Here is a 13,661-nt window from a genome sequence, read left to right as displayed (position 1 = left end):
CAGGCAGGACGAAGAGGAGGGTCACCAGGAACACCATCTCGGCTTGGATTCGAAGGGTTATCCACCACGCCTTGAATCCAGACCCTCCTCCATCACGTCGCCCTAGGGCACACGACGTCAGGGGCGTTGCTACGTCCCTGGCCTTCAAGAGAAACTTCTCTGTGACGCAGGTGCTTCAAGCTGGGGTCTAGAAGCGTCAGACGACCTTCACAGCCCACTACCTGCAGGACGTGACCCACAGGAGCCTCGATACGTTTTCTATCGGCCCTGTGGTGGCTGCACAACAGCTGGTCTAACCTCAGGCTCCTTTATGGACAAGTAGCAGTAGGTTGAGGGCGTTGTTACCCGGTTTTAGTCTGCGTGAATGAAAGAGTATGTCTGACCCTTACTTCTTTCTTCATTCTCCCCTCTCTTGGGGAAGCAGCATCCTGGTCTTCGCATAGCTGACCTCGACCTCTGCAGGTAACCCATGCTTCCTTGTGCTCCTAGTATTAAGTTTAATTCTGTCGCGTCCCCCATACCCTGACAAGGTGGTATTGGGAACGTCCTATCCTAGATTCCTATTTAAAGGTCTCAAGGTCAACTTCATAGGACGAGTCGCGCTTTCCTCCACACACTGCTTATGTAGGCCACTCGTTCCTAGCGAAGCAAGGAACTTGTGAGGTGCAGGGGCTCCTTCTCTCAAGTGCTACTCACTGGGAGGCGGAGCCCCCGGGTAAAAGCCAAAGTCAGTAAGGCTGGGGACTTTCCACCCTTCCTAAGGGGTAAGTCACCCAATGTAAATAGCGTGGTTTGTATTTCGGTTACGGAACAAATGACAAATTCGGAGATAAGTTGTATTTTTCCTAACCATACAAACCTTAGCTATTTACACATATTTGCCCGCCAGCCCTGGCCCCCAAGTCAAGTCCTACCTCTAAGTGAAGTGAAGCAAATCACCGGTGTGTGGGGGGGAGGGGTAGCAAGCTATCCCTTCCCCTACCCCCGCTAACTAGCGCGGGGGTAGTTAACCCTCGTTAAAAACTATTGGCTCGTCATTTCAGCTACGCCGAAAGGTAAACCCAATGTAAATAGCTAAGGTTTGTATGGTTAGGAAAAATACAAATTATCTCCGAATCTGTCATGTTAGAATACCATCTCCACCCAAGCAAAGACTCAAGAGTTAGACTTGTGGCCCCTCCCAGACCCCCTCTGATCTCAAGACTACAGAGACAATAAAGTCGTCTTTGCCAGTGAAATCTATTAAGAAAGGAGCAAGGCTCAAACTATGGACCCACGTATTACAATTCGCTGCTAATCCCACCGACATATTGCAACCCTGTATAGCCAAGATGTCATTTCAGACTGAGGACTAATATTGTGCTAGATATACCTTGTAATTGTACATTTAATTTTCCTGATGTGTAACTGAGAAAACCAACAATCTCGTTGCAAATCTCAACCTTTTCATTTAGGAATGGGGAGAATATCCAAGGTGTAATAGGTGAAAATCCAGCTGTTAGTTGATATTCCTTCTTAAGCAAAAGGGAACTTCATTATATTACTGGATGCTTGGTAGGCTCCTTGTCAAAGAATTCTAAACAAATGAAAAATTATGCTGTTATAACAGTGTGTAACATAGAGCATTGTATTTTTAATAGACACTAGCTGGCATAAGACTATTACACAGAAAGAATAGTGATGTTTTCATAAGAGACCAGGTAATCAGAGGGAAGAATTTGCTCTACGTGATAGTCATTATAGAGGGTTCAGTATTTCATGGTAGATAGCTTATCGCTCCTTATTGTAGTTAGAAGTAAAAAATAGTTTCAACCGAGATCTTTGTTATTATAACCTGACTGTATACATATGAAGTATATTTTTTATTTGATGGCCATAGTATTATTATTATTGTTATTATTATTATTATGAAGGGAGATATTTTAGTACACCTTATTTTTTATCTCTCTCTCACTGTCCCTCCCTCTTGTTCAGAGTAAGAGTGTAAAGAACGCATCCATAGCAGAAAAATTACGAAATCTAGCAGAGCAGGCTTTGACTCGTGCAGAGGTGTTGAAAGCTCAGTCTACGGGAGAGACATCAGAAACCAGTAAGTGCAGAATTGATGTTTATTTGTCTTCTCATTACTGTAGATTCATCTTTATATGTTTACACATAGGCAAAGCATTGCTTTAGTCTTTCAACATTTTTGGAGACATCTCTATTATGAGGAAATATTCTAATTCCCGTATTATGCTATGTTTTGGATAATGTTCTTTTTGCTGTTCACCAGTTGACTCCTCATAAATTATTTTATTAAACTTTTGGAAAATCTTAATTTTCTTGTTCCCAGGTGAGGCCCAATTGGTGAGTAAGGTTGGCCATCTCAAAGTTTCTCCTACTCGCGTCATTCCTCCACTGGGCATTGGCAACTTGGTTAATTCCAGACCTCAGCAGCCACAAGGTGAGATTTATTGATTGTTTGGTAAACGCTTATCTCGATGTTCCTGAAATTGGTACCGTAAATGCTGTATCATTGTACTGTATGTATTGTAGATATGGCTTTGTCAGGGTAAAAATCTGTTGGAAGCTGAAGTAAGTCTTGGATAAAGGGGAATCGGTGAGAATAAACCCAAATATAATTCACACACACACACACACACACAGAGAGAGAGAGAGAGAGAGAGAGAGAGAGAGAGAGAGAGAGAGAGAGAGAGAGAGAGAGAGAGAGAGAGAGAGAGAGAGAGAGTGAGTGAGTGAGTGAGTGAGTGAGTGAGTGAGTGAGTGAGTGAGTGAGTGAGTGAGTGAGTGAGTGAGTGAGTGAGTGAGTGAGTGAGTGAGTGTTGATTCCATGACAAACCCCATAAAGGGAAGTGTTGGTTAGGAATGTATTTCATGACAAACCCCATTAAGGGAAGTGCTAATTAGAAATGTTTATGATAAAGATGATATACAGTATTTCTCAAGTGGTTCTTTTATGGTTCTGTTTTATCTGTTTGTTTTCTAAGTAGAATTACATGAAAACAACAAACTGATTTTGATAAATATGTGAAAATGTTAATTGGGTCCTCTCCTGGTGGGTATAGAGAAAGGCTTGACAAATTTATATTATTTGAGCGATGCCAAGTCATTATTGATGTCCATTGAAGGAAATATATATGGTGGAATAACTGGTGCCTGTTTTGGCCAACTTTCATTACAATCCATTATTTTAACAAATCTTCAAGATATTCATTAGCTATTTCCATTTCGAAGTGAGGTAAGGAAATAAAAACACAAACTATGTCCTCTCTGTATGATAACCCCAGTCTCTCGGTGACTGTCTACTCTATGGTCACCAGACTCAGGTTAGAAAATGCAATTTGTCATTACTGTACTTCTTTGTTACTTCTCTTTTTGTGTCACAGTTTCAGTGTTCTCCTTTGTTGTAGATTTTATCCACTGATACATTTGTTTATTTGATTGATTTGTCCGTCCTTGGTTTTAAGGTAATTGGATGTATGTCTTCACAGTTTTCTAAAGTGCCTTGTTTGTTTGCAATGTTGTGTTACTAGGTCTTCCAAACATGCAGTATTAAACAATGCATGATGCTGAACTGGTTTTGAGAATTTGAAAACGTAACTGAAGATCAGATTTTGTTTATTAAAATACATTAATAATTACCTGGCATTTACAATTAGGACCACTCTTATTCAGTTGCGTGGCTTTGCCATAGGTATGTTCTGATGTCTGCTCTTTCAAACTATTTGTTATAGATATGTATTTCAGTTACTTTATTAGTTCTAGTTATCTTCTTTTGTGGAGATTTTTTATTATAGTAGTAGTAGTTTGGTTACTTTAGTGTTTCTTTTCATTTAGGAGGGTTTTATCCTCTATGAACCAAGTCTGTACTTTTTGTGCATGTCAATCTCATTTTCTCCCTGGAAGTGGACCAACTTCCAGTGCACGTATCTCTTGCAGTGTCTAGGGATATATTCCATCTTCATAGCGTCGTGACATTTGATACTTAATTTTTGAAATACAAAAATTCAACGGTGCAAAATATCTGCCAAGTGTCCACCTATAACACTGGGAACCCTATCCTTATTCATGAAACTAAATTGATTAGTGTTAGGCAGTTTCCCTTTTATAAATTAGATATACCATTTGCATTTATGTTTCCCAAACATCTTTTAAGTCCTTGGTATGATGAACAGATGAATTTAGGTCCAAAGATTCCAAATATAATCACTGAGCATACTGCTTTACACTGGAAACAATTCACTGGTCAGTAGGAGAAATAGACATACCCAAATCTCCTGGACTAAAAGCAAGAGTAAATTACATAAAGGCTGAGAAATAGTTTATTAAAAACCCAGGATGGTGGGAAAAGGGAGAGGTGTTAAGATGCTACTGTCAGTCACAACCAAGTTAAAATGGACTTCATGTTTGATGCATATGAAAAAGTGTAGCACAATTTGGATGGTTTTGAAGGTGTGTGCAGTGTTTGCAACCTGCATCATTGATTAATGGCTTTTGCCTTACTTTTCATTTATTCCTTTTGGTTTCCTCCTGCTCAGTTTTCCATTTTCTATTACCTTTTATTTTATTAGACATTTTTTGTTATTCAAGAACCAATCCATTATGAGCATCTTCTTAGATTCTAATTTTGTAACATAGACTTTTCCTTTGAAATACAATATATTAATAAGAAAAATAATGATATTATTAATACAAGCTAAGCTACAATCCTAGTTGAAAAAGCAGGATGCTATAAGCCCAAGGGTTCCAACATGAAAAAATAGCCCAGTGAGGAAAGGAAACAAGGAAAAAATAAACTACAAGAGAAGTAATGAACAATCAAAATAAAATATTTCAAGACCAGTAACAACATTAAATTAGATACTTCACATATAAACTATAAAAACATAAAAAAAACTAGAGGAAGAGAAACAAGATAGAATAGCGTACCCAAGTGTACCCTTAAGCAAGAGAACTAACCCAAGACAAGGGAAGACCCTAGTACAGAGGTTATAGTACTATCCAAGACTAGAGAATGATGGTTTATTTTTGGATCGTCCTTCTAGAAGAGCTGCTACCATAGCTAAAGAGTCTCTCTTACACTTACCAAGAGAAAATTAGCCACTGAACAATTACATTGCAGTAGTTAACCCCTTGAGCAAAGAAGAATGATTTGGAAATCATAGAGTTGTCAGGTGCATGAGGACAGAGGAGTATGTGGAAAGGATAGGCCAGATATTCAGTTTGTGTGTAGGCAAAGGGAAAACGAACTATAACCAGAGAGAGGGATCCAATGTAGTACTGTGTGGCCAGTCAAAGGATCCAATACTCTAGCAGTACTGAACGGGTGACGTGTGTCCTGGCAAACCTACTAAAATAATTTTAAAATGGTTCCAAAAGTACACCTTCCAAAAAATGGACCACTCAATTAACACCATATAAAAGTCCCTTCAATTTTCTTGAGTGAGGAATAAAACTTAGGAATAGTTTATAAATAATACTGTAAGTCACCTCAGAATATTACATTGTCAGCTGCTTATATTGACTAAGAACTTTCAAGCTAATTCATGCTTCCCATCCAGTCATCTTTATTCTGCTGTGTTATCTTGTCATAAGTCTTAATGCCATGTAATGAAACTTGCTCACATTTTCTATCATATCCAACTTTTCAAATTATGACTGTAACTTTTTTTTAATGCTTTCTCTAGATATACTGTACTGTACTGGTTTGTAAGTGTATGGTAGGTCATTTTACATGAGAGTAGAGCTTATGGAATGTAGAGTGTTATGGTTCACTTTCCCTTTGCCTACACGCACACCGAATAGTCTGGCCTATTCTTTAAAGATTCTCATACATCTAACAACACTGGGATTACCAAACAATTTTTCTTCACTCCAGGGGTTAACTACTGCACTGTAATTGTCCAGTGGCTACTTTCCTCTTGGTAAGAGTAGAAGAGACTCTTTAGCTATGGTAAGCAGCTCTTATATGACAAGGACACTCCAAAATCAAACCATTGTTCTCTAGTCTTGGGTAGTGCTATAGCCTCTGTACCATGGTCTTCCACTGTCTTGGGTTAGAGTTCTCTTGCTTGAGGGTACACTCGAGCACACTATTCTATCTCATTACTCTTCCTCTTGGTTTTTAAAGTTTTCATAGTTTATATAGGAAATATTTATTTAAATGTTACAGTTCTTAAAATATTTTATTTTTCAATATCAAACTTACCCGATGATCATATAGCTGCATCCCTGCTGCCCGACAGAAAAAACCTACGGGCGGAATACGCCAGCGATCGCTATACAGGTGGGGGTGTACATCAACAGCGCCATCTGTCAAGTAGGTACTCAAGTACTCGATGTCAACAAAGAACCAATTTTCCCTCTGTCGTGCCACAGGCAAGACCTACTAAATACGCCGTCCCTAACTGGATTTGTTTTCACAACGATTTGGTGAAGTACACTATTCCAGTTTTGAGCTTTCGCTATGCAGGGGTTTTATCTTCATTTCAAAACTTGAACTCGTTTTGGATAGATTTAATTATGGTGACGAAGAGAGTATGGACTCTCGTTCACTTTTAAATGGCCGACCCTTCCATTAGACGGAAGTGTGTTTAGGTTTTTGGTAATTTTGTTTAACAAGTTATAGATCTATTTATTTTATTTCTCTCCGCCTTTATAGGCCTCTTCGATTAACTTTCCATTTATTATAAACTTATAAAAATTAATTTTTATGTTTGTTTGTATGCGACCTTTCCTAATAGTAGGCGGTCCTTACTTGGAACCGAAGTTAATTAACATTGAGCCCGTCATATCGTATTTACCTTTTAAGAATTTATACTTTTTTAATTTTAATGTTTTTGAAAGAATTTCTTTGATAGTCTCGTACTGTTTTCAAAGATGAACTAACGTTTAGTTTAGTCTCCGCAGTTGTTGACGTTCAGAACGTTCAATATGCGCTCTATCGTTACGATAGAGAGAGAGTATTTCACGGTTTCACGTTGCAGTAAGAGTAAACCGATTCTAGCGTTTCGTTCATTCTTTCTTAGCTTAAATGGTTTAAATTCTAATAAAGGAACTTTTTATTTGGGAAACCTTTCAGTTTTTTCCTTTAGCAAATTATATGTTTTAACAATATATAATTGGGCTCTTCTCTCAGGTTCTAATCAAGAGAGAAGAGAGAGAGAGATAGAGACGGAGGGAGAGAGAGGAGAATAAACGTTTCGTTCAAGCGGGTAACGTTGTTCTCGTTTTTTACTCTTCTCCCTAGTCGCTGTAGGGGAAGAAGGTAAAACGTTTCTAGAGTTTTATTCTTGTTCCCAGGCTTTATGCGGTGAGAGATTTTAAACGTAGTTTATTTGATCTAGTGTTTAGTCTCTTTTCCAGCCACTGAATTCTTTATCTTTAATTATGTTTTTCTGTTGCATTGTAAAACTGTTTTCGCAATTACTACCTTTTAATGAAGGATAGGATTGCGTGTTTCAGGTAGAAATCAGTTAAAGTTTCGATTTCAGTGAAATAAGTGCAAACAGAAAATCAAAAGTGATAAAGTGATATGCGCAAAGTGTTACAGTGTTGCGTTCGAGGGTTCGTCTGTTCGTGCCAGTTGTTCACCTAGTCCGGGACCTCTTACAAGCTCCCAAGCCCAGGGGAGAAGTAATGTCGAACGACTTATGGGTTCCACAGGCCTTGATCGACGAACAGACGTTTCCCTCGGTGGTTTCGGGTGTATCTACACACGTTGCCGACGTGATCGCCCCACCCACACAAAGACGAGAGAGCCCATTTATTCCTCGTCTGCGGAAGAGGTTTCTCGTAGAAACCATGGACCAAATCTTGCAGCTTTTTAAGTGCAAGTCGGTCCCTTCCGCGCAAGTCCAATGGCCTAGGTGTAGCCACTGGGTCAGTTCGGACTCGCTGCAGTCATCCGACGACTGCACACCTCCCAAGAGAGGCAAGGTGGTACCGCAACAGGCAGTAACTCCGTCTGTTGCCGCACCAGCTGTTTTAGACCCTCAGTCACAACGGACAGTAGCTCCGTTTGTTGCCGTCTTTTGTAGACCCTAGTGGTCCATGCTGCAGACTATGCAGTCTCAGCTTGCTTCCTTCATGCAGGAGTATCGTGCTGAGAAGGTTGACACTGCACCTGTTAACCTACAACCTGCCACGGTTGTGCGCTCAGCAGATACTGCGGCTGCCTGCTCCCACACTCCACCTGTGAGAGCTCCACCACCGATGTGCAGTGGACCCTGCCAGACGCATGTTCATGCTGCACCCTCCGTTGACATGCGTGAGCTACCGCATCAGCAGTGGGAAGGTGCTGTCAAGCTGCCGTGTTTTGACGCAATGCGGCATGCTCCGCAACCCACGGCAGTCCCTCCCACGCACCAGCACTCCGCTTTTGTTGTTGCCAGCTCCCACACTCCGACTGAGGAGAAGGTTGACGATGCACCCGTTGGCCTACAGCCTGCCACGGTTGTGCGCCCAGCATGGCTGCCTGCTCCCACACTCTTGTTGTGAGAGCTCCTCCACCCATGCGCAGTCGACCCTGCCAGACGCATGCTGACTCCCACAGACACACGGAGCACTCCGTTGCCGTGCGTGAGCTACCACAGCTGCCGTGTTTTGACACGGTGTGTCAGCCTCCGCAACACACTGTGGTTACCGCCACTCGCCCGCAGCAGACTAGTCAGTCAGGAGTTGAGGCTTCCCCACACAGCTTTGGTTGTTGCCAACTCACAGACTATCAAGCAGTTACATGACGTTGCCTTCTGGTCTGCTACTAATGCACCAGTGCTGTATGTCCTCACGCACCTGTTGTGGTTGACAGTTCAGTTTTTGACAGTTCACAGACTGTCAAGCAGTTACATAACGTTGCCTTCTGGTCTGCTGCTTATGCACCAGTGAAACCCTCACTGAGATAACCTAGCTTTTCTCGGACATGGTTCCTGTAGATGAGAAAGTGCTGTTCTCCCTCCTTCTGATATTCCCTTGAGGACTCTGTCATTTGGAGAGGAGCCTTAAGCTGCTTAGCCTCCTATGGACTTTAAAGCATAACATGCTTCCAGGGATGGTAAATGGTTCCGCTTCAGTCGCTAACCCCGTCTGTTGCCACACCTGCTCCCATAGACCTTGGGCTTTGTTACAAGACATGCAGTCCAAGCTTAGTCCTTGATAGAGGATTTTTTACGGAGAAGAACCTTCTAGCCAACAACCTTCCTACCGGTTGGTTGTACGCCCTGTTGACGCTGAGGTATCCTACTCACGTCCGCCAGTTGAGATGGTTCCTCCACCGGTGCGACCCAGTGTGGGTTGCCAGTCGCACGTTGACGTTAAGCGACTCTCGGAGGTGGTTGTGGACGTTCAGTGTGTCACTAGGAAGACGTTCAACAACCAGCAGAGGTGACTTGTTGTGACGCAGTGCGGCAACCTCAGCAACCCGGTAGGGGGTTGTCTGCACAACCCAGACAGTCTAGACAGTTTCGGGTTGTCGCTGTACTTCCTCGCGTCCCCATGGTTGACAGTTCACAGACTGTGCAGCAGTACCATGATCTTGTGTCCGGCTCCGTCACGCATCCACCAGTGCGACCGGATTCAGCGAGTCAGACGTTGCCCACTCCGTTGCCGTTTCCTCATCAGTTTCGGATGAGGAACCCTCTGATGAGGACATGGCTGAACAAGACGATCAACCCCCAGCCCTGCTATCCATCCAGAAGATGCTGAAGAAGGAACACGGCCCTGTCAGGCTGTGGATGAGTCTGGTTAGGACACTGTCATCCGTGGTTCAATTGGTGTCACTTGGAAGACTACACCTCCGTCCTCTTCGGTTTCATCTAGCTCTTCACTGGAAAAGGACAAGACGCTAGAAGCGGTCTCGATCCCGGTTTCCGGAAGATAAGTCTGGTCTGACTTGATGAAAGGACTTTATCAACCTTTGAAAGGGTCTTCCCCTGACTGTTCAGCCTCCCAACCACGTTCTCTTCTCAGACGCATCGGACGTAGGCTGGGGTGCGACCTTAGGCGGTAGGGAATGCTCGGGATTATGGAACTCGAGTCAAAGGACAATGCATTTCAACTGCAAGAAGCTTCTGGCAGTATATCTGACCTGGAAAAGCTTCAGGTCTCTCCTTCAAGGCAAAGTAGTGGAGGTGAACACGGTCAACTCCCTGCTTTGATGTACATCTCCTAGCAAGGAGGGACCTACTCTATGACATGGTACGAGTTCGCAAGTGACCTCCTCTCCTGTTCAACAGGTCTAGACTTTTCACTAGTAACGAGTTTCATCCAAGGCAACTTGAATGTCTTAGCAGATTGTCTCAGTAGGAAGGGACAATAATTCCAACATATTGGACCCTCCACAAGGATGTATGCAAGAGACTTTGGGTCACCTGGGGCCAGCCAACCATAGATCTCTTCGCAACCTCGATGTCCAAGAGGCTCTCAATACTTTGCTCACCTATCCCGGACCCAGCAGTAGTTCTTATAGATGCCTTTCTACTAGATTGGTCTCATCTAGATCTATATGCATTCCCTCCGTTCTAGATTGTCAACAAGGTACTGCAGAAGTTCGCCTCTCACGAAGGGACAAAGTTGACGCTAGTTGCTTCCCTCTGGCCCGCGAGAGAATAACTTACCGAGGTACTTCGATGGCTAGTAGACGTTCCCAGAACTCTTCCCCTAAGGGTGGACCTGCTACGTCTGCCACGCGTAAGAAGGTACTCCAAGGCCTCCACGCTCTTCGTCTCACTGCCTTCAGAGTATCGAAAGACTCTCGAGAACTAGAGGTTTTTCGAAGGAGGCAACCAGAGCGATTGCTAGAGCAAGGAGAACATCCACCCTTAGAGTCTACCAATCGAAGTGGGAAATCTTCCGAAACTGGTGCAAGTCAGTATCCGTATCCTCGACCAGTACCTCTGTAACTCAAATAGCTGACTTCCTCTTATATCTGAGGAAAGAGCGATCTCTTTCAGCTCCCACTATCAAGGGTTACAGAAGCATGTTGGCATCAGTCTTCCGTCACAGAGGCTTAGATCTTTCCAACAATAAAGATCTACAGGACCTCCTTAAGTCTTTTGAGACCACGAAGGAGCGTCGTTTGGTTACACCTGGTTGGAATTTAGACGTGGTTCTAAGATTCCTTATGTCAGACAGGTTCGAACCACTTCAATCAGCCTCCCTGAAAGATCTCACCTTTAAGACTCTTTTCCTGATATGCTTAACCACAGCTAAAAGAGTCAGTGAGATTCATGCCTTCAGCAAGAACATCGGATTCTCATCCGAAACGGCTACATGTTCTACATCTTGGTTTTCTAGCCAAACACGAGCTGCCTTCTCGGCCTTGACCAATATCGTTCGATATTCCAAACTTATCGTATGGTTGGAAATGAACTAGAAAGAGTATTATGTCCTGTAAGAGCTCTTAAGTTCTATTTTAAAACCTTTACGAGGCCCGTCTGAAGCTTTATGGTGTTCAGTTAAGAATCCATCTTTGCCTATGTCAGAGAATTCTTTATCCTATTTTTATCAGACTGTTAATACGAGAAGCTCAATCCCTTCTGAATGAGGAAGACCAAGCTTGGGTGAAGGTAAGGACACACGAAGTTAGAGCTGTCACAACTTCCGTGGCCTTTAAACAAAATAGATCTCTGCAAAATATATTCGACGCAACCTATTGGAAAAGCAAATCAGTGTTCGCGTCTTTTATCTTAAGAATGTCCAGTCTCTTTACGAGAACTGCTACACTCTGGGACCATTCGTAGCAACGAGTGCAGTAGTGGTGGGGGCTCCACCACTACAATTCCCTAATTCCAGAACCTTTTTTAATCTTTCTCTTGAAATATTTTTGGGTTGTCCGGAAGGCTAAGAAGCCTTTCGCATCCTACTTGATTTGGCGGGTGGTCAAAATCATTTCTTGAGAAGCGCCTAGATTAGAGGTTTTGATGAGGACCTTTAGTATGGGTTGCAACCCTTCATACTTCAGCTCCTAGGAGTCGCTCAGCATCCTATGAGGATCGCGAGGCTCAGTAAGGAAGACGTACTTAAAAAGGCAGAGTAATTGTTCAAGTCGTCTTCCTTAGGGTACTTATTTATTTTATGCTTGTTATTTTGAATAACTGCTAAAATGAAATACGGAATACTTAGCTCATAATGTCAACTTGTAATGCTGGTCTCTACCCACCCCCCTGGGTGTGAATCAGCTATATGATCATCGTGTAAGTTTGATATTGAAAAATGTTATTTTCCTTAGTAAAATAAATTTTTGAATATACTTACCCGATGATCATAAATTAAAGGACCCACCCATCCTCCCCAATAGAGACCCAGTGGACAGAGGAGAAAATTGGTTCTTTGTTGACATCGAGTACTTGAGTACCTACTTGACAGATGGCGCTGTTGATGTACACCCCCACCTGTATAGCGATCGCTGGCGTATTCCGCCCGTAGGTTTTTTCTGTCGGGCAGCAGGGATGCAGCTATATGATCATCGGGTAAGTATATTCAAAAATTTATTTTACTAAGGAAAATAACATTTTTCCTTGTTTCCTTTCCTCACTGGGCTATTTTCTCTGTTGGGGCCCTGGGCTTATAGCATCTTGCTTTTCCAACTAGGATTGTAGGTTAGCAAATAATAATAATAATAAATGTATTTATCGAATGTGAAGGTTTTTGTTTTGTTATAGTCTTTCAATATGTCATTTTAAATTAACTGATGACTAGTTTAGATTGAAATGGTATTTTTTTTAATTATGATTCCTATAGGATAATATGAATAGGAATAATAATGACCAGAGTAATAATTACACGGATAATACTGTGTAATATTCCAACCGGCCCATTACGTCACATTCTTCAGTCTAATAAAGTATTAAATGAATTTGGAAAATAATGGAAAAAGGGCATGAATGGACCAGATCAAATGAAATTCTGGCAGAAGTGCTCAAAGTAAAATATAGGTTGTAAATAAATATCTTTGAAAAAAATATATATATATCGACATTGTTGTCAAGTATCAAGTATTGAAAAGCCTTCTTTCTATCCAACTCTTCACTATATCTTTGTACAATTAGAATATTTTTAGGTGAATAACTTGTCGTTAGTAGTCCGACAAGCTATGCAGCTCTTCTATAGAAGTGAATTTTTCTATAAATTAAGTATTTGTTCCAACACGAATACTTACCTTCGAACTACTGTACTTTCTTTAGGAGATCACTGGTTATCTCTCTCTCTCTACGACCAGATTTGAATATATACCCCCCCGTTCCGCGCTCTCAGTAGCTTTTACCCCCGGCATCCAGGAATGTGCCCCGAGGGTAGGATTAACGGCAGGTCGCCCGTTGGCCAGGTCACACTCGTCATTAAGTTCTCTGGTCGAGAGAGGTGAACATCTCTCTCCCTAGTATCTTTATCTCTACCGATCCTTTGTGTGCGTCCTGCGACCCACGTGTTCCCAGCGTGGCAACTTGCGTTTTTAAATATTTAACTTAGCCGGTGAATATATAATAGCTGCTGCTCCGGCGGCTCGACAGAAAAACACAAAAACTCGCGAGCGATCGCTATGAAGGTTGCGGGTGTGCCCACCAGCGCCAACTATCGGCCAGATACTGCATATGCATGTAAACAAGCTCCAATTCTTCTCTGTCGGTCTGATCGACAAGACGTACCATTACTCGCTGTTAACCTGG

General features: G+C 42.3%; 1 protein-coding gene across 1 annotated transcript in view; it reads left to right on the top strand.

The window, feature by feature from the left end:
- Positions 1-13,661, top strand: part of LOC137656815 (calpain-7-like) — a 94,621-nt gene that overhangs the window by 26,501 nt on the left and 54,459 nt on the right. Inside the window, exons 4-5 of the mRNA XM_068391126.1 lie at positions 1,975-2,089; positions 2,333-2,443. Coding sequence (XP_068247227.1) covers positions 1,975-2,089; positions 2,333-2,443 — 226 coding nt within the window. The remainder of the gene's footprint in view (positions 1-1,974; positions 2,090-2,332; positions 2,444-13,661) is intronic.

The sequence above is a fragment of the Palaemon carinicauda genome, chromosome 17 (assembly GCF_036898095.1).
Source record: "Palaemon carinicauda isolate YSFRI2023 chromosome 17, ASM3689809v2, whole genome shotgun sequence".
Taxonomy (NCBI): Eukaryota; Metazoa; Arthropoda; class Malacostraca; order Decapoda; family Palaemonidae; genus Palaemon; species Palaemon carinicauda.
The sequence above is the reverse complement of the archived record's forward strand: the minus strand, read 5'-3'. Positions and strand labels throughout refer to the sequence as shown.